The following is a 26,868-nucleotide window of genomic DNA, read 5'->3' on the forward strand; positions in this document are numbered from 1 at the left end:
TAAAACGCTTTGAAAGAACTATAAAACTTGTGTTTTTGCGACGCAATTCATTCTTTGCGTCTAACTTTACACACGCACACGCACAGAGAGAGAGAGAGAGAGAGAGAGAGATTGTGCATTCATTTATTTCAAAACATATTTATGGAAATAAACCTAGAGCTCTTTAAAATTTAGGAGCCTTGTGTTTTCTTCAACTCAACTTACAAAACTATACAACCAGCCGGTTGAGGCAAAAGGAATCACATCCTGAGGCCAACAAAATTGAGGTGTGAGAGATGGCTTCAGCCCGCATTGCTCGAAGTTAATCATCTCCGGATGCACAAATGCATGGTCTAAAAGTGATTCCAAGGGACGCATCAATCTTCCACACGTGTCCTTGGACGATGAACATAGTACCTGAAATCCTTCTTTCTATACCATGAGTTGCCACCCGAGTAAAAGAAACTATATTTGTCTCATTTGTGCTCCCCGTCTCAACTGGGGACTCTCCCAAAGCCGGCTTCAAGGAACCTCTTTGGAGGACAAAATGTTTCCCTCATTAAAATCTTCGAAGGGTGAGGATCCACTAGAAGAATCACTCTCGAATGCAGTGGCCACCCTTGGCGAGGATGGGAGTGAATCCATCTGTTGTGAGGGTGAACCTTACAAAGACAAGAAAAAGGAAAACAAGGTTCAGTTTCAATGTTAAAAGTCATCCAACAATGCCAGAAAACAAGAAGTTGGACATCCTGAGAGTGAACAGGCCAAAGCGCTATGTTATTTTCTACGTCATTGGGGAAGAATAAAAAGGACAAGTGGAAAAAAAAAAAAAAGGTGATGAGGTGATTGATCATTTTACAAAAGTGAACAATTTGACGAACCTTTTCTTGAACGATATTTTTTCGTGTGCCGCCTGATAAGTCTCTTAGCTTTAGTTATAGTGAGCTGCCTAGCAAATGGAGAAAACTCAACATCACTTTCACTCCAATCTCCTTGGAAATCATTCTCTGCTTCACCCCTCATGGTTCGCAGTACGAATGCCTTGGCCTTGCGACGTTGAGTATTGAAAAGGCCTCTAACGGAAGTGACAAATCCATCACCTGCTCCATCTGTTGGACGCTTGAGAAAGGTTATTGGATTCTGGTCAGGCTGTCCTGGCTGACCTTCATTATCGCTGAAATTAAGGTCACTGTCGGGGACAACCGATCCCCTGGGTTCCCTCTGACTATTAGCCTTGTCCTTGAACTTCTTACCCTGAAAAAATTGATTGGAAGAATTTAAAGCAGGTTAGAGATCCTTAGCTGATGATGTTTTCTTTATCCCTCATGTTAAATTATAGGTCAAGTTTTTGTAACAATTTTCCAGCAGTTAAATTACAATTGTAGAGGGAAGAAGTCCCAGTTCATTGATTTTGTATGCATAATCAGTAGGGGTAAATATCAAAAGGTATAAATACAGACCTGCATTCCTGTCACCGACTTCAAGACTCCCCAAATGATATGCTTCTTCACCCGCGAAAAGAGTCTCCGCCAAGTACCAGTGAACTCAACACGGTGAAACGTATCCATGAGCAACTTAAGATCATTTACAACAAATCTAGATCCTTCGTAAGTAACACACAGCTCAACCTGTGAAAATATGATATTAGGCATTCGACACAGAAGGAAAATTAGTGCACTATGAAATGACAGATGATGAAATTGAACCTGGCTTATCTTGATATTGTGAAACTCCATCATCTTTCGAGGCCTAGATCTTTTCTCTTCTTGTGACTTTGTTACCTTCTTTTCTTCATGGGATGACCTGCCAGATCTGATCGCTTTGGGGTCTTTCAATTTATTCTTCAAGGATTCATCTGCTTCAATAGAACCAAGTGGCCCAGTAATGCTTTGTAAGACAAGTTCTGTAGCAACTGATTCTGCCACAGTGTCTTCCCATGATCTGTCAAAGGAAGATGTTCTTCTCAACTCTCGAGTTGGACTACCGACAACTGTTGTCTTTAGGTTTTTCAATTTTGATTCCTGCACAGATGAATCAGGTCAAAGCAAAGGATCATGGAAAGTGTAGTGTAGCTTTAAGATCACGTGGAAGGAAAAAAAAGAAAAAGAAAACAAAACTCTCTAATAACCATTCTAGTATAAAATCAAATGTTGATTTAAAGTACCCGCAATAAAAAAAATATACATCCATTTATCTGTTATAAAGATAATCTAGAAAATAGAAAGCTGCACATACAAATAACAAAAGATCTAGTGATCATATTGTTTCAATAAAAAAATTTCCCAAAACAAGTTAAGAAGGAATCTCACTTGCACAGGATCTGCATGAACAGAGGAGGATTGACTGGAACCGGGGGCAGCAGCACTTGATTTGGATGAGGCCTCAGACTCTTTATTTGTCAGACTGCTTAATACAGAAATATCAGGGATTAATGAGCCTTTCTTCACACGTTTTGCACCAGCAGTTGTTGAAACCTTCCAAACTTCCTGCATGTGACAATTGAACAACCATTTATTTTTAGCATTCATGACAAATTCCTTATACCTCTGACTATTTCTAGAAGCAGTCACAATCTTGAAATCAGTAACATTTCCAACGGACCTGCCGTCTTTGTGAATCTTGCTCTTCTTCTGGGAATAAATATCCCCACATCATTCTGTACATTGTCTCGGTTAAATGGATCTTGAGAGGATAGATCTCTACCTACAGTATTAAAAAAAAATGTTTAGCTAGGAAATACTGGTTCACCGAGGCAAGAAAAACAAACTCAAGCCTGTTTATTACCAGACAGAGAACCTATTACCTGAAACTGTTCAAGAGTAGAATTTCCGTCCTTGGGAGCTCCCTGCTTTGCATCCACACGAAGCAGAACTTTCCTGTTACCAAAGTGTATATCTTTTTGTAAACAATAACAGAAAACATTGAAGGAACTGCCAAATTCTTCATATTTAAAAATGTGCTTAAGAGGTTAGACGGATATATACTTTTAATACACTGCATTACTAAGTAAAATTTCACCCAACAAGTTATATACGATCATGTTATCATACAGCATATACATAACTAGTTTCTTACTAAGCATATCAGTCCATTGCTATTGTTACGTGAGAATGGCTGCATGTATTACAAACTACACATATTTTTCATCAGGAAATATAAACATGTAATAGCATATAAACAATGTCACAACTATGAACTAAATATTCAGGCGAATTTATTTAACTGAACCAAACAGAACGAATTTAAAGACAGAGACATGAAAAAATTTCCAGAACGAAAACCAAAGACAGTGCCTATGGGTATGCTGACCAACGAGAAAAAAAAAAAAAAAAAAAAAAACAAAATTATATTACTAAAATTTATTTGCATGATCTAATCTGAGTAACAACTTCTGAAACATTTTATTCAACTGTCGGTGAAAGAAGGAACACATGAATATTATATGGTGGTTCACCCTATACACAAAGAAAAGCAAGCAGATGTTATTGTGTAGAAAGACTAAGGGTGGTAAAAGCAGAGTAATAGAATAAGCTATGCTTCACGCAGGAAAAGGTGCATACTTTCCCCATTCAGGAGGAGGATTCCATGCTGATAAAAGCATATCTGACTTGGCATTTGGCAGGCAGTTTCTGACAACAAAATTTTTTGTCGTAAACTGGGCAACACCAACATCCTTGTAATCCCGGTCAAAGTCATAAATCTATGAGGAGAAAAAAGAATATCATATCAGCTTTTTCCTTGAAAAAATAATGCTTGGAAAACCAAAATAAAAACATCATAAAAAGCATACATTTATGAAAGTTAACTGAAGTGAACAAGCAACAATAGAGAAAGAAGTATGACTTCAGATGAAAATGATGTGGGCAAAGAGCATCTTTACTTTTCTTAAAGAAACAATAGGTTCTTAAGGAATACAAAGAAAACAAAGACCAACAGATTACAAGAGAACTACGATGAAAAGCTATAGCCACCTAAGTTATGCTATAGCAGCCTTCCAATGAGCAAACCAGAAGAGAATATTAGATTCCTAAACTCTGATGAAACTGAAGCCCAAAGAGCACAAAAACCTCACCACTCCCAAACTACTTCTACCCCTACCCCCCTAAGAATTGTCAGAAGTCCTCCTGTACGACAAAACAGCTTTCTTTACCCCTCCCACAAGCAACAAGAGTTTCACTGAACAACTAGCAACTCCATCAAGCCTCTTTGAATAATAAAAACCACAAAGAAAATTAGAGCAACATGATCAAGGAATCAGTGGGATGATCGTCCTCAAACAAGTACACCAAACAAAGGAAAGAACGAACTGGATTTGTGTCCTAGCCTAGCATCCTTCATAAACTCCGCACTATACTACAAGGTTCAAACAATAAAGTGAGAAACTGTTCAACTCCAACAAAAACAAGGCAAGCTTATCACCCCTCAACCCCAATACCAAAATAATTTTTGTCATGACTTGCATACCTAGTAGCTCTCTGTACTAACGTTATTTTTCTTTCTGCTCCTGGTGTATTAATGTTATTTTAATTAATGTTCTTAAACTAGAACACAAAAACAATTATAGGCTCTCTATGTTTCTAAACCATCTCTCTCTCTGTATGAAATTAATAGATCAGGAAAGGTAAAAACATAAGAAAGCAGGAAAAAACTTTCTCCCCATACCCAAAATGGAAAAATTAATTACGTTATTCAGAATAGCCAACAGTAGTACACAAACTGGAGGGGATACTGCCTACAAAAGACATACCAAACAACAATATAAGAAGCACACACCTCAGCTTGTACTAAAGAAAGTTGAGGTTCCACCATAAAACCAATTGGCAAAATGGGGAGTGGCCCAACCTCTTATAAGCACATGCAAGGTCCCTCCTCTCTTCAAAGTGGGATTCAATCCCATGAAGAAAGTTGAGGTTCCACCATAAAACCAAATGGCAACATAGGGAGTAGCCCAACTTACTTATAAGCCCATGCAAGGTCCCTCCTCTCATCAATGTGGGATTCATTCTCAACATATACTAGATAGCTCAACACTATTACAAGCCTTTTGTTTTTTGCTAAGAAAACCTATAAAAGTATATTAGCAAAGATGGGGAAAAGATGACCTTTTACACAAACTGTAGGGGATGCTCTCTAGAAAAGACATGTCAATATAAGAAACATATACCTCAGCTTGTTATTAGATATGTCAACTGTAGTACAAGCTTTTTCTTTATTGATAAGAAACCCCACTACAACCATTAAACACATTTAGATAATGTTTATTCTTTATTGAATCTTTATTCCAAGAAAGAAAGTCATGTTAAGCAAGTGTTAAGGAGTCACCGCTCAATCTTTCACTAAAAGACAAATAGATTTCAATTCATAGAATATGAAGATGCTCAGTGCTCACCATGTCATTGATCTCAGCCTCAGCAAAAGATTTACCATCAACAAGCATGTTCCAAACCACTTTGTTAATTTGCATAGAAATGCGCATAGCATAGGATGGACTTTTGTTCTTCTCCTTTTCCATCAGTCGTAGCTGGGCAGCCTTATGTAGAGCCATTCTTAATGATGCATATGATGCTTTCCTTGACTTTTTGGAATTCACAAGCTCTCTTTTAAGTCCTTGCACCTGGAAGAAGAAAGTTATGGTTTTCAAAATCTCTCATTATGTACTGAAGAACCAAAAACTAAAACAGCCATACACTTACAAATCATAATCAATATAAACGAGGTGATAAGAAAAAATTATTTGCACAAAATGAACAGATTCTATTGTTGAAAGAAATCACTTCAGAGTAGCAAGCTTCTGTGCAAAACAACCATAATCTAGTGTTTGAGACTACAATAATCCTTATAAACCTTAGAATTGAAAATTTTGAGTCGGAAACTCATATTTGATGTTTATAGTAAGAAACTGGGAAAATTTTTCTTTAGATTAGCAACAAGTGCAAGAAAAGTATTACTTATTATAAATTACGAGTCAAAGGAGAGAAAGAAAGGGGCACTCCAATCAGGTGGAGATGTTTAAGGGAGACTTTCAAACCATCCACATGAAACTCAAGCCTAGGATCTATATCTAAACAAGTCAGACCCAAAGCACTTAAAATGCGTGGTGTGTTAGAACTAGAAGAATAGAAAACAAAATGTTAGCAAAGGATGACAGATGCCAAGTATTTGTATGAAAATTCTGGCTACAATATCATTCAAGTCTAACACACATGATTGTAGGGTGGCTGATGCCATAATACCTACAAACTGAAAATCATGTTGGACAAAAAAGAATCCCTGCAATGGTGGAACCATTAACCACATGCAGAAGAAAATATGGGATCAAAAAGGCCAAGGATTTCTGAATGCTGGTCACTTAAAAAGTTCTTTTACCATACCGTACTTGCAAATAGGAAATACATTTTAGTAAAACCGAAATGCAGAAGCGATTTTTTTATTTTCCATTAACTTTAGAGTTTAAACAGTTAAATGTAAGGCTACACAAGCAAAAAGACTAGCTTTGACAACTCTTACCAAGTTATACACCTTGGAAATAACTTCACCACAATTTAACACTATAACTGTGACCTAATTAGCAGATACAAGATTACAAGCAGCACCCCCAGACCCCTAAAGAAAACCTATGATAACAGGTACCATATTTTGTCTAGAACTAGTTGTATAGTATATTCCATCTCTTTCTTCTTTATTTTGAGTACCAGGTAACATAAAAATGAAAACCACACAATGCAATGCTTTCACCGACTAAACCACATAATGCAATGCTTTCGCTGACTACCACAAAATTCAACAACTTCAGTGCAAAGTTTGTTTCTCACCAGAGTGGATCTTGTACAATTTATCATCCACAAGTCCCCTTCCTTTTCTGGATATAGGTCCCCAGCAGTATCACACCAAAGAGACAGTTTCCTTATGTCACCAAGAATCAATTTCTGCTCCCGCTCTTTCTGCTCAAGGTCCACTTTTGCAAGCTCTACCTCTTCAACACCATCAGGAACAACCTCATCTGCCTCCTCCTCCACATCTTCATCATCTTCACCAGGAAGAGACAGACTACTTTTTCTAGGCCTGAATCGAATGCATCATTCAAATCATCGAATACTTCTATAAAATCACTTGAACAACAACCTTTTCACCAGACGTTTCACATTTAATTTGAGAACTTTATTGGGAAAAGGCCATTGCAGCTGACTAACAAAGTACCAGTATTGAATCTTAATCATACTTATTAAAGTTCAACCAACAACATTTTAATTGCTAACCAACAATGAAACCATAAAGAAGTGGACAAGAAGTCAACCACAAAGAAAACAGTGAAAATCAAAATGTGAGGGCCAAAGTACAAGAACTCCCTAACTTAAACTCATGAAATTAAATGAAGAAATCCTATGCAATTTTCTAAAATTATTGTCCCATCTTTACTTACATAGTTTTCTAAACTTTTATGACTATTGTTTAGTTTTCTAAACTTTTATGTCTATTGTTTCTTATCCCAAAAATATATGCATAATATGGCACAATTCCTAAAGGAGAGAAATCAAATTAGAAAGAAATAGGATGCAAATCCTCACTTGGGAGGCCGTGCAAAGAGAAGATTTGTTAACACATCCAGCATAACCTGAAACTGGCGAGAAGTCATAGTTGCCATAATATTATGGGAATTGAAAGTCAGCTCTTTCAAGGGCTTCACCTACAAGAAAAAGATTCAAATGCAAGGGAAATGCTTAATAAATGTGAACATTCCCACACCAGGCTGGGATAACAGCCTGAATATATAAAGATGATCACTTAGATACGTTAAGTATGTTTATATTGTACATATATACATCGGTTTATGCATATAAATATGCATTCAAGCATATATATATGTATGTATGTATGTATATATGTATGTATGTATGTATGTGTGTGTGTGTGTGTGTGTGTGTGTGTGTGTGTCTATATATATATATATATATATATCTCCGATATATCTAAACTATCCAGCAACCAACATATGCGCATAATGAAGAGCCAAATCACCTTTAACTCTGGAGTTCCACCTTTGTGCCTTGTGTACCGGAAGTACATGTCGCAGGGCATAAAAACTCTCTCAAGTAATGCACCAGTACGTTTCACTTTGGGAGAACTTCTACGAATCTTTGGAAGCCACTGCACTCCAGCACCTGGATCAACATCTGTTGGAGCAACATGAGCTTGAACATGTTCCAACATAACAGAAAACTCCATGCGTTTCCATGTCATTTCAGGTTCACATTCAGGAATATTTACATTCCCAGTACCAAGTGCTTGCTCAAGCATCTCAGAGCCAACCTGAAGGACAGAATGAAATGACCTAGCCAAGACACGGCCACTAACAGCAGCAAGCAGAAATCTTCCCTGTATAGCAAAAAGGACAGTTACCCTAAGATGAAATCACATTTTCTTTTCCGTTCTTGCGTACTTCAAACAATTGAAGAGTGCATAATGCATGAGCACATATACGTCCCAAATTATCTAATCGGGGATCTTATCTGTATATGATCTCATTAAGTAATTTTCAGGAAATTATCATGCTTAAATTTAAAATTTTTTCTCTGAATAGAAAATATAAATTATGACAAGAGCATAACATGTTCTGTCCATTTTAATGTTCTTATTAAATTTTATAGATAGCAAGATTTTTCTGATTTAAAACATTATTGGATAAATATAGATAGTAATAAGAACAATAAAATCATAAGCAACGAAAATTCTAAACTTACATTTGCATCTTCTGAGTGAAGATTAAATTGGGGCTCAATAACATTCACCATGAAATGACGAGTCCCATCCTCCTCAGAATCATTTGTGCTCCTACTATTTGCTGAAATCGTAGGAAACAAATGCCACTTAGCAGATATTTTGGTCTATAAAACAAGTTAATGTCCATGACATTCATCACAATATAGGTAACAATATTTCTTTTCACAGTCTTTCCTTTTGTTTTTCTTTTCCCTGTAAAAACAAAAAGAAAAACCCAGCAAATCCAAAACTAGACTTCTAAATACTAGTTTAACACATTCCCATATTGGACATAAAAATATAAATAATTCAGATTTCATGGGGTGCCTGACTTACCAACTATAGCAGATGATGAGTTCCCAACTGCAACAGATGGAGAGTTACCAGATGTCACAGATGGAGAGTCACCAGATGTCACAGATGATGAGTTCCCAACTGCAGCAGATGATGAGTTCTTGGTGGCTGATGACGAGTTTTCAAATTTAACGGGATGTGCTGGGGATGAAAGTGAAACAGAGGTCTCTGCATGCTCGACGGAAGAGGAAGTAACACCATGACTGGCAGTAGAGGGTTTTGAGCTACCATCCTGTTGCATTTCACCACCAGTATGTGCCTGGTTCTCCTCATGTAGTTTCCTTTGTGCATACTGCCTAGAAGGAGAAGGTTTGGGTGGCTGAAATGCTTTGGATAAACCACCACCAAATGACCAAACAGCATCTCTATTCTCAATATTCCACAGAAGCTTGAGCCCATAAACAAATATGCGCTGACAATTGTCAGCTATTACCACATTGTATCCATCATCATCACTATGATCAGACCGTGCATGCTCATCACTCTCACTCCCATTTTCAAACTCAGACCTCACATATGTCATCTCAAGATTTTTTTTTCCAGCCTCTTGCCAAGCTAATAACCTAGCTGGATCAGCTTTTGGGGCCTGCCTTCTGATTGTGAAATAATCAGACGACAATAGAAATCCATCATCACGATGCTTCTCTGTGCAACTACTCACATAGTTACTTTTCTCATTGGGAACTCTATCCATAGATGCAGATTGTGAATTTTTTATTGTCATTTGAACCACTTTTGCAACGCTAGTGCTTTCTTCTTTATTTAAAAATGCCTTAGGCATATGAAGGTCAAAACCCTGGTAAACAAGATCAAGAGGGTCACGCTTGCATTCGAAAGTAAACTTTTGCTTACCACGACTATAACACATTTCACATTTGAGCCTAGTCATACTGAATGTCAGTCCTTTCGCTGGATCATCATCATCTAGTGGCATATGTTTTAAACAAGTAGGTGCAGCATCAATGCGGAGCATAAATTCTGTCATCACTCTGTCCAATGACAAGTTACCAGATCTAGGAATTCGTGGAACTCCAAAACGAGGCCAACGAGCAAAGGACCGCAATTTGTGGGGAGGTAGATAAGTGATGTTCCAAAACTTCATCAACCATGCTAGATCATGAGCTCCAACATTTATTGTCGGTGAAAGAATGGAAACATTGTCATCTTTATGAGGAGGACCATAAACATTTCCCTCTACATCCCCATTACCCGCCTCAGTAGAAAAAGGGCCTTGCTTTTCATGTGGCGAGGGCCTAAGCATAAATGTCCAGCGAAGGGATAGAGAGGTGGATCTGTATGGATCAAAAATCTATCACGAGGTCTTCCTTCAGCGGAAGTGCAAACAAATAATGATTCATGGGATTTCCAGATTCACATTCCCAACTTAATGTAACTTCAACTGTAAAGGCTGGAGCCTCTAGCAATGGACCGGATACACCTTTAGGAAGTTTTAAACCACGATTATTTGCCAAACTCTCCAAACTAGTTAAGAAAATCTTGAAAGCATTTGCTGATACATAAATACGGCCATCTGACTGCTGAATCTCCACGGAACCAGTTATTGTTTGAAGTTTGTCAAGCTTTTCATAAGGATCGGTAGTTGCAAGTATATTAATTATGGCTTCTGAAAATAATAAGGTGATATTTCCATGGATATAATTTCTCATATCGTCCCACCATGGTAAGCTCTTTTCCTTTTTGGGAGGAATGGGAGGTGGATTAGGGTTCCTAACACATAGATTAGCCCTGCGAAGGGCCACAGTAAAAGCATAACTGACATCAGCAAAAGCAGGTTCATATCCTACCCCAAAGGACACTTCAGCTTTCTGAAAATGTAAGGACAAATCTGTAAATGTCTTCATAGGTGGAGTTGTGCCACTAGCCGAACGAAGCATGTTCACCTTTCTCCATCTCCCAATATAGACTTCTTTGTATACTTGAGGCTGAAAACTTGTTGCCTGATCCAAAGAAATAATTTCCAATTATACAGCATTAGCACACAAGCTTTGCATGTAAGGACACGAAAAAATACATCAAGACCCAAATAATCAATCATGATATACATACAAAGGAAGGTTCGATACGCTTTCAACTATGAATACAGGGTCTGATCACAAAAGACAGAAGAATGGTTTTTCATTTTGATAAGAAGAACCTAGGAGTATTCTGTCCAGGAAAAGAAAAGGTGAAAGATATTCAGCACCTCTTGATGGATGATATTGCTAGGGTCTCTAGGCAATTATTTGTCGTTAGTTTTCACTCTCTTTTTTTATGGGCCTCCCCTGGACCCCATCAAAAAGGTGAAATACAAGCAATGCGTACAAGCAGTCTACAAAAGATATTAAGGAAGCTTATGTGAGCAAATCCAAAGCAAGTGTTTAGACCTAGAATTAAGACAGATCATATGGCATCCCTATTAAAACATTTGGGTCCTTTAAAACATTTGTATCCATAAATGATTCTCCAAAGACAATAATACACAGGCCCCAAAACTAATGAAAGCATAACATAATTGTACGACAATGCCAGCTCAGAGTTTGCAATTTCAAGTGTGCCAAAAACGACTCTTATAGGGGGGAAAATTCCGGACACGATGGAAAATACGTGTTAATACACACCAGCCCATACTTAATTAGCAAGAAAATCATTTTTGTATCTACATCAATCAAAGACCAAACCACAAGCCCTGTTTCTTTATTGTCTTTTAGATTTAAAATGTCTCCTTTTCAGAAAAGGAAAAAAAAAAAAAAAGGAAAAAGAAATATGCTACTGAAAGAACAGGAAGGACCTGGTCATATAAACCCCACAATGTCCTATGAGACTTTTATGTCAGCATTCATACACGTAGCAATAGAGGCAAGTATTTTTTCCTTAATTATCCGAGAAGATGGATGGTATGAAATCAAATAAACTTACAAATCCACTTCACAAACAATATTCTTAGCTCACGATTAAAAGGAGATGCATTGAAAAAAGCTGGGTAATATCTCTGCATTTGACATTTTACAAGATTTAATTGAATGACGTACAACAAGAAATTTACAATGGTACTTGTCCAAAGAGTGGGGACAATATTACTGACTACTTCAAGGTGACCAAGATGAAGATGATATGTTTGCACATTAGCTAGCTATTTTAACTTTTTTGAACCATATAATCACTAATCAGAAATCACAATTTATGACTTGGTGTTTGAACCAGAAAACCACTTTGAATGTGTATGTGTGGGTGTGTATCTGGTATGCTTTGACCCAAAGGATTTGACCAGTCCGCATAGAAGATTAGTTTGAAGATTAGTAAATTTTTACTTAAAAAAAAAAGGAGAAAATTAAGCTGGATGACAAGAGTAATCCTTCTGCTACTTTGTCAAATTATCTGACAAAAGGTCAAGTTTTGCAGCACAGACGTTCAACACTTGCATTTCCAGTTATGGTTATCTTTTTATCATGCTAGGCCTGGCCAACAGAAAATAATTGGAAAAAAACAATGTTCCTGTATTCAAGAGGTGTCTAAGGATTTTCTTCCTTTTAATATTTTTCCCCTCAAAAATAGCATCTGACAAAGCAATTTACATATGCTAAACTACCTAAGAAATCAAAAGAATGGTAACAAACGGAACAAGTCACTTTGCAACTTACCTGCTGTGCAAGCACAAGACGACCTTCACATTTACCCAAAGTACCACACAAAAGAGGAGATGCATAATCACGTAGCTGAACGACAACGGAACCTGCTTGCAAGAGAATATTACTCCCATATAGTCGAGAAAATGGTATATCATTTTCACGACAAACTGGATCTAGCGTCTTTATGACCTTTATCATCCCATCATCTCCACCATCAATCATTGTCAAGGTTACATCTAAGTCCCTTGCTGTTATGGAAAGAAGAGAAGTCCTGGCAGTACTTGGCTTAAAACCAGCCTGAAACCCTTCCCTACAGGCACCTGAACATTCAGAAGGTGCTAGATTTTTGCAAGCCTTGTAATACGATTTGAATGATTGCTTATATATTTCTCCTTGCATCTTGCTAACTGCTGATGGATCTTGTAAATCAATCTCAACTCCATTAAAGCAAGTTTTTCTTGCTTGAGTAGAATCGACTGTTTCAGTGGTTTTAGGAATCTGGTTGGCTTTGGAAACAAATTCATCAAGAAACTTCAACCTAACAGCTAACTCAGATGCCTCATTCTTCATCAGCCGATAGTGTTCATCAAGCCAACCTTGCAGCGGTTCTTCTTCAATATCAGCAGTTAACTTTCTTATGCTAAACTTTAAACAGCCAAATTTCATTGAACTAGGCTTCTTAGGTTTTGAGGTATCTTTCTTCGTGGGAAAGATGAGACTAGTTCTAGCAGCACTTACAAGCTTCAAAGCACGCAACATTTCTTCAATAGAATCATCAACGGCACGCAATTGTAACCTATATGGCAAGCAAATATGAACATCAAGGCCTTGAATTACCCAATCCCATGTTGTAGCTACAGGTGTTTTTGCATCAGAAGGGCTTGAAGCACTAGGAATACGTGAAATTTGCATCCGGCTACTTTTTAATACTCTGGACCCGTTAAAACTAAGCATAAGCCCTTCAAGAAGTACACCTATAAGTGCATTCTCAGAAAAAATTGATTGTATCTGAACCATTGCATCAACCCCATCACCAGCCTCAGCAAATATGGACAGCATTTCCACATCGACAGCAAAAATTGATTCCCTCTTCTTGGGCTTGTCTAAATTCACTGGTTCTGGAATGACTTCTTTTTTCTGTTCAGAACCTCTCATGCCAGGGGCATCTTCATTAACATGTCCCTGAAGCTTCTGATTATGTACAAGTAACTTCAACTGTAGTCCAAGTTCAACTAGTGAAATTTGTACATCAGGTTCCCACCTAACTGTAATATCAGTAGCACTGAAAAGAGAGCACACAGCAACCTCTTTCAGACCACCAGAACGCCGTACAAATTTGGCATTCTGGATGTCAAACAAAGCCACTTTCGTTTTTGGCTTATCTTCCTCCAAGTGGTCCTGATATACAGATCTGGCTCTTTCAAGTTCAATCTGTGTGGATTGTTTGTCTTTGTTCATGCACAAACTTAAATGGAAGATGTCAAGAGAAATGGAATACCTCAATTTCTTCAGTTCAACAGATGTTGTGGACATTACGTCTGCAACCCGGGGTGTGCCATCATCTGAAGTACTTATTACAACTCGACCACCTTGTGATCCATAGTTTACACGCTTAGGATCTGCAACAACAGTATTTTCTAAGCCGGCCTCACCACAAAATTTCACAGAACATCTTTCAAGATTTAACTTCAATAGCCGAGTCCCTTTCCCTGATGATTTGGACGGACGCCCTCGGCTTTGTGATGCTCTTCTTTCAGAAGAAGACAAAGTTTTCAAAAGTGATTGAAAAGACATTGCAGTTGATATAAGCGACTCAACATGCTTGAATGTAAAAAACACACCCATACCAGTCACATCAACAGAAAAAACCAATTTATATATCGGACCATCTTCAGATTGTTCCATGTCCTTCTTGCCCCAGTCCAAACTAACCTTTGCAACATTAATCATAGAACCCGAATTTGATTCTACGCCAAAACGGTTGTCTTTCAAGCATTCTTGGTATTCATCTGCCATGTGCAAATTTAGCTCGCCAAGTTCCATATGTACAGTCGTTCCGGTATTTGATATGTTATTCGCGAATACGTGCGAAGATTGAGAGCAACCCTACACCAGAAACTCAAACGTTATGACTTGCAATTCATAATTTTATTTTTGAACTAAAAAAAGATTAACGAGAATAGGAATACATGATTAATGACAGACAAAGAAGCTGAAGCTAGAGAAGAGCAAGAGAGACAATGACTACTTCACTGGAAAGTGAAAATTAGATTGTCAATCATCAAAAAAGAGCAGTGCACTTGGCAGAGAATGGTGCTACAATGTTGTTTTCTTTGATCTTAATACAATTTTTGTTAATCAAACAAAAGATCCTACTATGTCTGACCTGCTGAGGGGTTTTAATATACACCTCACTTTTACTCATTTTAAAAGAACTAGAACAAAAACTACACTGGATTTTTCCAATGGCAAATGGATAGTTTCATATCCTTTCACCTATGAGTTCGCCATGTGCAGAAAATGATATTCAAGCAAGGAAAAGAAGAGCCTTAAAAACTCTGCAAATATCAGGAAATTCTATTAATACCCCATTTGCTTACTTACACCTCTCATCTCCTTTAACAAATTAAAGATTTGCTCGATATACCAACCTAATCCCAACAGCCCCCAATTTAAAGGAAATAAAATACCTGATCCTTTTGGATTAGATCATGCCCCTAGGGCTAAATCTCTGGCTTCCCTTTGTGCTTCCTTGTCAAAGCACGTAAGGGATGTTTCTTTTAGTTTGATCCATGTGTATTGGTCTGACATTTTAGTCTAAGTGGGTCTATTTTCTCCAAGTCCGGTGTGGTGTTTTAGGATGTTCGAAAAACCACTGCTTCTTAAGCATTTGTTTCCAACAGTCTTTTCATCTTATTTTGTATTTCTCCTTTGCCTCTTCAATAAAAACATTTGGATTCTTGTCAAACAAATAGCTACAACACCCTTTTACTCACTAACCAGCCTATGTCAACTTTTTACTCATTATATCCCTCATAACTCTCAATACTCTTAACTATGAGGACGTGAAAGCAACTGCTGCTAAGGTCCAATGACAACCCACAGCGTCATGAGACCTGCTCACCCACTTCCACATAACCACACATCTAAGATTTTGGAAGCACCTTTTTGAATTTCATCTTCAGCGAAGATCTAGGATGAATCTTAAATCTAAGCTCATTTGTTATTTCTGTAACCATTTTCATACTTTCCATTGCTTCATGGTTTTTTTTTGGCCTTTTCCTGTTATGATTTATGTTGGAAAACATAGTGGGTTTGTGATTTAATGGATTCGCAGTTATCAAACATCAGTGGGTAGGGTAAACATCAAACACCCCTCCATGATCCTTTTACAGAGTGGAAACTAATAACTCAGGGGTATGTGAACAAATAGGGAAATATTAATAGAATTTATTGTAAATGATAATTTAGGAAAGGTAAAATCTAGAATGCACTTACATGAATTCACTGCCACTTTAATCACCTGTTTGGTGCCCACAGATTTTCCGCAAAATGTCTAATAAAATCACTCATACTTATGGGAGTGCTGTTTAAGCATCTCTCCCACCAAAACCTTACGCAGCCATCATAACTGGGAAAGAAACCATTGCGCATCACACACACCCTAATCACATAATATGAACCTATGAGGAATGGAGATGTGGGAAAGTGTATCAGGATTGCTAATTTGCTACCTTGAACTTTCTTATGGTTTAATACATTCCCCCTTTTATACTGTCTTTCTTATGGTAAAATTTGCATAAAATGCTTGATAATATATAACTCAATTTGGCAAACATACATGCCTTTCAGAGTTTGTTGTTCCTAGTTGGCTCTATAAATTTCACGTTAGATAATTATATAACGGAGGAAAAAAAACTGATATAGCACAAGAAAATTTCACACGTACAAAGTTTCGTAGATGCACAGAACAGAATATCTTACTCTTTATACTTTCCTGATTTTTATAACTAATTTTGCATCACTGATTTCGTTCTCTATATGGCTTGCATATATGGATAATAAAAAAAACACATAAAACGATCAGTTGTTCAGTGTAACCTAAAACAATATGATAGTGCTAATAGATAGTTGTATCACTTACATGATACAATGGCAACCCACTGATACTATAAACCACAATAGTCATCTCAGGGGCTGAAACGGTACATGTCCACATGATGGCTTTGTTATCATCGGTTGGTGGTGACTTGTCAAGAGTGGAAGTTTCCTCCCGAAGCACCATTCGTTTCTTTTTTGAGAAGTGGAGGCGCAACCATGGCTGTAATCTATTTGTTATAACATTGCATTGTGTACCTCCGAGCTTTACATCCATTTCAGCTCTAACAGGCGAGGTTAGCTGAAAAGTAAAGAGTTCCAAGTCAATAAAATGACCAAAAATGCAGTGCCTGTTTCTAATGAAATATTACCTGGGAAATTTCAGATTTGTTTCTTTTCAAAAAAAAAAATTATTGCATGGGAAATTCCAGATTTGTTGGAATGGACTGTAGCAGTGGCACGTGGATCTTATCATGTCTTGCTTTGTGAAACATTTTTTTTCTTTTATTTAGAGACTATAATCTCAGTTTCTTTCCTTATTTTCATCATATAAATACATTCCATGTTATACATACAAAGGATTACTAGTACATATAAACCGCAAACCTTCAGTGAAAAACCAGAGTCAAATAATCCTTGTATAGTGCTAAATCAACGATCCATCAATATATTCAGTATCAAAATTACATACACATGATTATATGTTTAATTGGACCACATTTATCCAATGCATGCAAGAAGTATAAAACATATGCAGAAGGACGAGTATTAACTTTTAAGTACAAAGGTTGCACAACTTAAACTGAAAAAAATCACCTGTACTGGAATGTAAAAGAATGATACAACATCAACTTTCAGTATCTCCAAAACAGAAGTGCCAGCTTCTCTAAGCAACTGAAACATAATGTTGAAAATCATCATCAAGAAGAGGCCAATAGACAATGAACGTGAAAAGTAAAACACTAAAATCATTTTAACAGCGTCGAAGTTAAATTCATACATGAATCTCACTGAAATCCAATTGAACATCAAGGCGTGTAGTCTCCCCCACATCTTCACTGGATTGTGATTTGATGCTTTTTAATTGGATGCCCATGATGTTATTCTCAACAGAAAAATCATATTCCCGATGCACAAACCTCACGTCAAGTTTTGGTAAACTGAAGGAAACCTAGCAAAGAAGTAAAACATTAATTCTTATAAGGAACACAAATTTTATAAAAGAGAAGTTACACAAGCGGATATCAGACGTTGCATGATGAAAGGACATAAACAAGAACAAGGGCAAATGCTAATGCGACGCTGCCCTAAATCAAAGGGTGTTTTAGTCTTTTAGTCTCTAGGGTTTTATTATTCTAATATCAAGGGTTTTCGTCTTCTGATTTCCTACTTTTATAAGGATTAGGATTATTTCCAGTTTGATTAGAATTACTTTCTTATTCTATTCTGAATTAGGATTTCTTTCCTAGAACAAGTTTACTTTTCTATTTCCTTTAGCTTTAAGACTTTATAAATATCCCTTGTAATTCAGTTTAACAAACAATGAAGAGTTGATGAATAGAAAAGCTTTGTCTTCCAGATATTGAAATTCTAGTCCTGCGATGGGATTATTTTGGTGAGAGGCCAAGAACGGGTGTGATGCCCCTGGAGTGATTTCAGTTATCCTTCTTCTTGTTTTAATTTAAGTTTTCTATGTTAATTTTTTTTTTAAGTCTTCTATGATTTCACATCAGCTAAACAATCTATATTCCGCTACCCTACTCTGTCCTACATCAGATGCATTACAACATGTCAATTGTAAACAATTGCATGATACTTAATATGATTTAAGAGGTTGACTTGGAAAATGAACTGCTAATATCATCACATTCAGTACAACAACCCTGAGTAATAGATATAGGGTAGAAAGATGCAAGAGAAGCTGTCAGATAGAAACCATATGAAAATCAATGGCACCATTAGAATCAAGTGTCCAGCAAAACAGCACACAAAATATACGTTGGTCAGAGCTTTCAAATAATCTATACCCCACTCAATCTACTTCAAAATACGCATTAAAAATTCATGACTCCTCTACCCTTATGATTCTTCTGGACAGGGAAGGATATCCTCAAACTTTTGGCACCAATTTAAAGATATTCCAACAACTAATTCTTTGAAAATCTGATAATACAGCTTGATGCTCAACAAAAAGAAAACGGCATGGGAAAAATATGACAAACCGAGAAAGGGGGGTGTTGGAGAGATCATGTTGTAAGCCATATTAATTGACAAACCTTTTCTGGAAATAGAGAGGTGTACTTTGAGAGTGCAACAATCATTTGTTGTTTTTTGTGTGGCTTTTTAGAAGCAACAGAATCAGTAGTGGACCCTAGAACGTTATCAGGTTGAGAAGAAGTTTGTGATGAACTTTTGCTTTTTGAAAGCATCTCCTCATTTAGGTTCACAGTAATCTCTCCACAGGCAATGTCCACACTCTTTATCATTACACCGACTTCCCTACGGCCAAATCAAGTGAATAAAAAGATATTAGCTGGTGTACTTTGCCTTAGCATTGGAAATTTGAAAAAAAAGTAATAATAATAACAATAACAATCTAATGATATAAGAGACAACAAAAAGTTACATAATAATGAAAGTCTCATTCTAAAGAAATCAAATTGAAGCCACATTTAAAAGCAATTAACTATGCTTTTGCATCTACAGAAAAACATATTTCTCCAAAGCAAATACCTATCGTGACCAAATTCACAAGAGAGGATGAAACCTTCACAAATAAAAAGAGCAGATGCCCTTTCCATCATGGAAGATGATGATTGGCATGCAGAAATGGACCCTCCAGTGGAAAAATTGGATAACTGGTCATAACTAACCCGTGGGTCACTCCTCAGAACAACAATAGGCGATATCTGTAGCTTAACAATAAGATTTTGCTTGGATGCACCATCTTTAGATATGTCCACTTTCAGTTCCTTCACTTCTACGGATGCTTTGGGCATCTGTCACATGTCAAAAAATGTAACGAAAAGATAAAGTCCATTGCACGAAAGACACAATTGAAAAATGAAATGAAAAGATTACCAGTTAACGAAAAAGTTAAAAAGTACAGCCTCTTGAACTTGATTATTTTCCAACCTAACATTTATACACTATCAGATTCACCCTTTTTTCTTGTCGATGACACAAAATAAAGGTTGTCCAACTTATTGGAATAAACTCTGGGTCGCTTGCACAAAACCTCACAACTATAGGGGTACCCAATCTCCAGAGGACAAACTGGTAAACAAACTTAATGGTACATATATAGTGAACCCTCCATCAACAAGTCCGTCAGACCAAGTGGGTCCGTTAAATTCTTATGTAGCAAACCTGTCCTATGTTCTTTATTAATCGGACTCCGATAGTGTGCCATGCATATAAAATGCCACATGAAACACCAAAACAAAAGAAAACTAGTAAAAAAAAATTGAAATTTCAAAAGATGAAAATTAAATTAAAAAATAACATAAAAATCTAGAAAGAAGAAACCTCCTCTTTAACATTCTCTCCCTCCCTCTCTACCATCTCTCTCTCCAACAGCTGCAGGTGGTGAGAGGGAGAAAGTAAGGGCAGAGTGTTCAAGAGAGGGAGGCTTGTTCTTCCTTTTTATTTTTTGTTTTGTTTTCTACCTCATTTTTTCCACATCGCATCAGTAAATAGTAAATACACATGGTACACTCCAGATAATCATTAAAAATGAGACCCACATTCATACTGAGGGACTGGTTGACTATATTTTCTTACCAGATTGTGATCCTGTACCAACTTGAAATCAACACTATAGTTTGAGGGGGAGGGAGGTATGCAGTTTAATATATGTTCTTATTTTAAAAGAAATGGTGTTGCATATTCTTTCCACTTATTTCAGATGAGTTAACCTTGAACCAGTTTTATTCTTCAAATGGCAACTACAAATATCGTTCAAAAAGTTATTTCATGAACAAACTTCTACACACCAAGAACGAGTAAAGCAAACAGAAGGTATTTTACAGATAAAAAGGGATTAAAATATTAGTACAATGCTGCATACCTTCAAAACCAAATCTGTGATGGAAACCGACAAATATCTTGCAATATTAGCCACAACCATCCACTTTCCCCGGCCTGAATTGGCCTTTGTCGTACGAGGTCTTCGAGGTTTAGCCCTTGCTGTACTTCTACTCGAAGGCCTCATCACAACTTCTAAGTCACATATTAACACTTGCAGCTTAGGGTCTTTAGAAATCAAGCCAAAAAGTTTGACCAAGGACTGACGTAAACTGAGTTTAATTTCACCGACAGAAACAGATTCAACAGCGCCCTGCAAAATTACCATAGTCGTAAAAAGAAGAATGTCAACATCTAAAAGGCACTAATCTGCTGACCAAACAAAAAATTCCTAAGCGTTGACAATCATCCACACAAAATTCCAAATAGTATATGGAGGGCAATGCAGGGTGTTGAGAATATCGCGTTTAAGAATGGGAAAAACAAGAACAAACTCCAGAAATCAAAAAACAAATAACCAAGATAAATAACACCAAGAATTTACGTGGTTCGGCAATATGTGCCTACGTCCACGAGACAGCAACAACAATCTTTCACCATATCAATAATGAGTACAACCAATAATCTTGCCAAATCTCTAGAACTAGGACTTGATGAAAAACCTGAAAGAACAAGAACAAGAAATACACTATCTCTTTTCTTTTCTCTCACACACACTTTACAATATTCTCTCACTCTAATCCCTTGAGTGGTATACAATTTATTGTTTTGCTCCATCCTTAAAACTAGTACAATAGTCCCCTTATATAGACATAATAAAGGTCTTCTTCAATAAGGATTACTAATACTAATTGGAATCTAGTTATGAATCCTTCTCCAATTGAGAAAACAACTCCAATTGGGAAAACAACTCCAATTGGGAAACAATTTAATCCTAAGACTATAATTCCTTATAGATGTAGGAAAACTTATCATGGGCTGGAAAAAACCCAACATAGGGTAAGAGTAATTCCTTCATTTTCTTTTAGGTAGACTATGATCCACTCTAGATGAGTTTAGTAATCAAAGTTGTATACCAAACTAAGGACTAGATCTACAATTAAACACATATACAAAGACCACAAACAAACACACACACACACACACTTGCTTTGTAAACAGCTGCTTAGCTCTGTTTAAAAACCTCAAAACCATCCTGAAAAGAGAAAATATCACAAAGAACTTCCCATTTGGACTGATAGCCTCAATTAGAAACTCCATTTGAAATGAATAAAGTATGAAGCACTCAAGGAACCGCATGCCTCATGAACAGTTGTGATTATATGGAATTACTAGATTTAATACGCTAAGTTGTATTTAGTCGTTGGATGTGCTTTTAAAATGACTGAAAGCGCTTTTGGTGAAAATGTTTTTAGAACCAATCCTCAGTAAAAATGCAAGTAAATCCTGGAAAAGCACTTTAAGTGCTTTCTGCAAGAATTTGGAATCCAAAAACATTTTCTCTAAAAGCACTCTCAGTCATTTTAAAAGCACATCCAAACAAGTCCTAAAACAGGCAATCTATTTTTATGGAATTACTAATTAAAACATGCAATCATTTTTCCATTAGTAATTATTGTGAAGTCACGCTAAGATAGGTCTCACATTACTTTCATTACTTTTCAACTTAAAATAAGGAACAAGAAAAACCCCTTTACTCAGCCTAGTCAGGATAAATCAACTGAGCAACTGAAGAAAAAGTGAAAACCTTTTTGAACTCCACCACGAGATCCCTTATACACTTCCATCCGCCAAACCGGAACCTGATAGAAGCTCCCACTACGCGGCTCAAAATCCAAGCCAGCAACCTTGAAGCAAATCAGCAAAAGATGCTTAGTGCAAAAACTTGGCAACAAAAACCTACTAAATCATTTCAAGCCCAGAGAAAGAATGAAAAAGTTTATCCAATCCCCATGCACTAGTAATAATGAAAGAGTCCTTCTATTTGAAACCATAAAATAACTCAATTTAATAACTGATGCAATTATCATCGCCCCGGTCAGTCCTTTGTTCTTTATTTCAATTTTCAAGTAAGTTCTAGAGCGATGCCTTTCTGTATACCGTTCAAAACTTCCAACTAATACACCTACACTACACATACGCAGACACCCACCATAATCACACCCACATTGTCTTCACTGGTTTCCAAGGCTGCTAAAATTGTCCCAGCATTGCAAATTCGATATCTCAGGCACGCCCAGATGACAAATTTCGTTTCCAAAACTACCAAAATTCTTAAATTTATCCCATTTCTAATTCCGCAGTCAGTGCAATTGGCATCAAAACTGAATTGCACCCAACAAAATTAATAATAAAAAAAAACCAAACAAAAACCCGAGTTTGATGCATTCACATGCCATACATACATACACATATACATGTTATATGAATGGGTCGTGAAGGTGGGAAAACGAGGGACGTACATGAAGAGGAGCCATAATGTGACACAAATAACCAAGAAACAGAAGAGGAAATTGACGGACGAAGCTGCCATTGTCGTCTGCCGCCTTCGAAATTGACGATGAAATGAATTTCAGGAAACTGCTGCAGAGAATCGAAAGGGGGAAAGCATTCTGCGCTCATAACTTGATCATGTGATCAAAACCCTAATGGAAAATTAAAGGGGAACGCAGCGACTGACTCAGTCTTCCTTCTTCCCTTCCGTCGCGATCGCTTTGTAATTTTTGTACGAGAGAGAAACATCGGAGGCAGAGCAGATCCGATCCGCGAGGCAGACAGTGGGGGAGAGAGAGCGTGGGAAAGGGCGGGATCAGGTGCGGCGAGTGTACGGACAAGTGTTCTTCTGGAGGCGCGCGCGCGAGTATTGTTGTTTTAAGGGTAAAATGACGAACGTGTCCTTTAGAGTTTGGGACGGCTGAAACAAGTCAAAGCACATTTTTGACGTCATTGAATCTGAATGACCCGCGGCGGAATGCTATGAACTTCCCTCTAAAATATTGGGGGTTGCTTTAACTTACGGATGCATATTTCCTCAAATATTGAACTTTTAAAAAAAAAAAATATAGGAGGTATTCCACCAAACGTCGGTGACAAACTAAACATGCAGCTCCCGTTGAACATGAGAGGATAGTGTACATTTGATCCCTGATCAAATTGTATGCAAAAGCAAAGCCTCCTAATTGATTGGACCGTATGTGCAATGATATACTTCACAGGCGACGTTTCTAGTTCTAGTCCAGAATAGCCAACTACGCCAAGAAAAACAATAGAAAAATTATTTAACCCCTTCATGCATTATCTCCAAAAAAATGCATTTGTGGGTGTTTAAACACTCTCTTAGACCAAACTCCAACCCTTGGAGTAAGTCTTCAAATTTACCTTCTATTACCCCCTCCCCCATTTCATTCCAACCCTTGTGCCAAAATGGGGTTATGTGTTAAAACTCAAAAAGTGGGTAAATTCCAGCCAAGATTTAGGCCAAGGTTAGTGGTGTGCCTCACATGTGAGAGTACAAAAAAAAGTTGAAACTCAAATGCTAGGCAAAGACGCGTGCACACTCAGTACATGCCAAGCACAGTAGGCGCCCCGACCCCATCCATGTGGGCTTGTCACCCACTTGTCCAGAAGCAATAATAAGCCTAATGGCTTTTTTCTGATCACATGGCCATGATTTAAATGGGCAATTGGTTGATCCAACAGTCCAGGTTTAATTTTCTTTTTCTTTTTTTTTTTATGTTTATATATTTATTGATCAAAAAGCTGAGATCGAATATAATCAAATGTAACGGTAAAAGAAATTTAACAACCCACATTTAAATTCAACTGCTAAAATAATTATAAAAAAAATATTTAACCCAAAATTCACCCATAAATTCTATAAATATCGAAGTATTTGTTCAAACATCTACACAAAAATCACTTTTCTCCTACAATTCTTCCAATTTTTCTTTCTACCATCTTCCAAAACCATTTCTTCCCATTTCACAAATTTCAAGATGGCAAAACATCATATTAGAGGTCATAATTGGTCCTTTGAGGAAGATGTTGTTTTGTGTTTGGCATGAGTTTCTATTAGCAAAAATGGTGTCATTGGCACAAATCAAAATAAAAGGTTTTGTGGGCTAAAATAGTGATAGTCAATGAGAACTCTAATGCCAGCCGAAAGGAAGTTGGTAGTGTTTACGATCGATGGAATGTTATCAATAAAGCGTGCACATTATGGAAGGGAAGCTTAGAGAGCCGTGATTAACATGGCTAGTGGAATGAGCGTCATAGAAGTGGTGAGTTTCTCTGTTAATATTTTATTTGTCATGTACATAATCTTATTTTGCATCTAATTGTATTTATGTATTCCTTGCATAGGGTGACAAAGCAGTGCCAATTTACAAGACAAGAATTATGTCAAACAATCAAGCTTTTAAGTTGCATCATGCTTGGGATGTCCTCAAGGATTGTCCGAGGTGGGGAACAGATACAGGACCAACAATGGGGAAAATTATTTGGTAGTGAAGTCGCAAGCATAAATGATGTCAATGAATATGTCGATTCAATAACCCCAACTTCTTCTTTTGCAAGGCCCTCGGGAAGAGATAAGCAAAAGGAAACAAAGAGAAAAGGGAAATGCAAGATCTGGTTTGTACAACAATTTCTATCGGATTTGCAAAATTGGCTGGAAGCCATAGCTTTCAGGAGGAAAAAGCAGCCCGAATGCGCTTGGCCTTTGTGAAAGAAGCAGAAAGGGAGCATGAAAGGTTCGAATGTGATTTGATGAGGGAGGACTTCAATAAATACACTCCAAATAGGAAGAAGTTCTTCCATGATAAGCAAAAGGATATTATGCGAAGGCATGCCACAAAGAGTATATTTGAAGATGATAATTCATCTCAAGCCTATATCTCAAGTTCACCACAAAATCCACCACCAAGTCAAGGTGGTGAATATTATTATTAATTATTGTTTGTATTAAGTTTATTTATAATTATCATTTAGATTAAGTTTATGTAGTTTATTAATTATTGTCATTTGTATTAAGTTTATATAGTTTATTCATTTTTGTTTATATTAAGTTTATAGCTTATTAATTATCATTTGTATTAAATTTATGGCTTATTAATTATTGTTTCTATTAATCATGGTTTATTAATGATTCGATGTATGGAGATAATTAATATCGGTGTTCTAAAATCGACCTAGGCAGTGGAGTGTCGCTCGGATTTAGTCCAAATCGTCAAGGAAAGTCGGATAGCTTATTAGGCGGCTTCTGGGCGGATCTAGACGAGATTAGGCGAGGCCAAGTAGAGTTAGGCGAAGCCAGACGGGCTAGGTGGAGACAACTAGCTTGTGTGGACAATAAAATATGGAAAGAAAAAAAAGTTGCAGTGCGCTGGAGATTTGCAAAAAAGATGAAGTCGGTTTGATACTTACACGATGTTGTTTAGGTTTTGATAGAATTTCTTACCATTTTTTCAATTGTTTAGCCTTTTTCTCTCTCTAACCGGACCCACCATGTCGTCTCCTTTTGCTTTTTTTTATTTTTATATTTTCTCTTCGCATCCTCCTCTTTTGCATATTTTGGCTATTATTTTATAAATTTTTAACTATTTATTTGTGCCCACATATTTAAGGCCCACCATATTTTATAATTCTTCTTTCTTTTTTGTTTTTTTCGGTTTAAAGTTACACCATATTATGTATCCTATTAAAATATTTACTTTAACCTCACACATACGAATTAATCTATTTAAGATGCCTAATCACTAGGCCTCAACCAGCCGCTCAACTAACGCCTAGCATCTTTTAGAACATTGATTAATATACGAAAATACCACAATAATTATGGCTTGTTAATAGAACAATAACTAATTGTTGTTTTATGGCTTATTCAAGATGTCTTCAATAATTCAAAGGGCCTTCAACAATTCAAAAGGCCTTCAATAATTATTGTACATATTGTTGCACACATTGGTGTACAATAGATGCCTTCAATAATTCAAAGGGCCTTCAATAATTATGACCAACGTACTACACA

The 26,868-nt window shown here is 36.9% G+C and overlaps 1 protein-coding gene across 1 annotated transcript; it reads right to left on the reverse strand.

The window, feature by feature from the left end:
• Positions 1-101: 101 nt before the first annotated feature.
• LOC125476731 (protein SABRE-like) lies at positions 102-23,693 on the reverse strand. Its single transcript, XM_048583162.1, is given in 25 exon segments — positions 102-641; positions 861-1,233; positions 1,440-1,607; positions 1,686-2,000; positions 2,289-2,465; positions 2,581-2,682; positions 2,783-2,855; positions 3,540-3,679; positions 5,369-5,593; positions 6,792-7,041; positions 7,545-7,663; positions 7,996-8,352; positions 8,718-8,818; positions 9,073-10,401; positions 10,404-10,421; positions 10,424-11,048; positions 12,729-14,822; positions 16,861-17,115; positions 17,631-17,708; positions 17,815-17,985; positions 19,091-19,313; positions 19,548-19,813; positions 20,884-21,153; positions 22,588-22,687; positions 23,303-23,693. Coding segments are annotated over 25 exon segments (8,040 nt in total). The 5' UTR covers positions 23,374-23,693; the 3' UTR covers positions 102-501.
• Positions 23,694-26,868: the final 3,175 nt, after the last annotated feature.

The sequence above is a fragment of a genome, unplaced genomic scaffold (assembly GCF_019419815.1).
Source record: "Pyrus x bretschneideri cultivar Hongxiangsu unplaced genomic scaffold, Pyrus_bretschneideri_v1 Contig2, whole genome shotgun sequence".
Taxonomy (NCBI): Eukaryota; Viridiplantae; Streptophyta; class Magnoliopsida; order Rosales; family Rosaceae; genus Pyrus; species Pyrus x bretschneideri.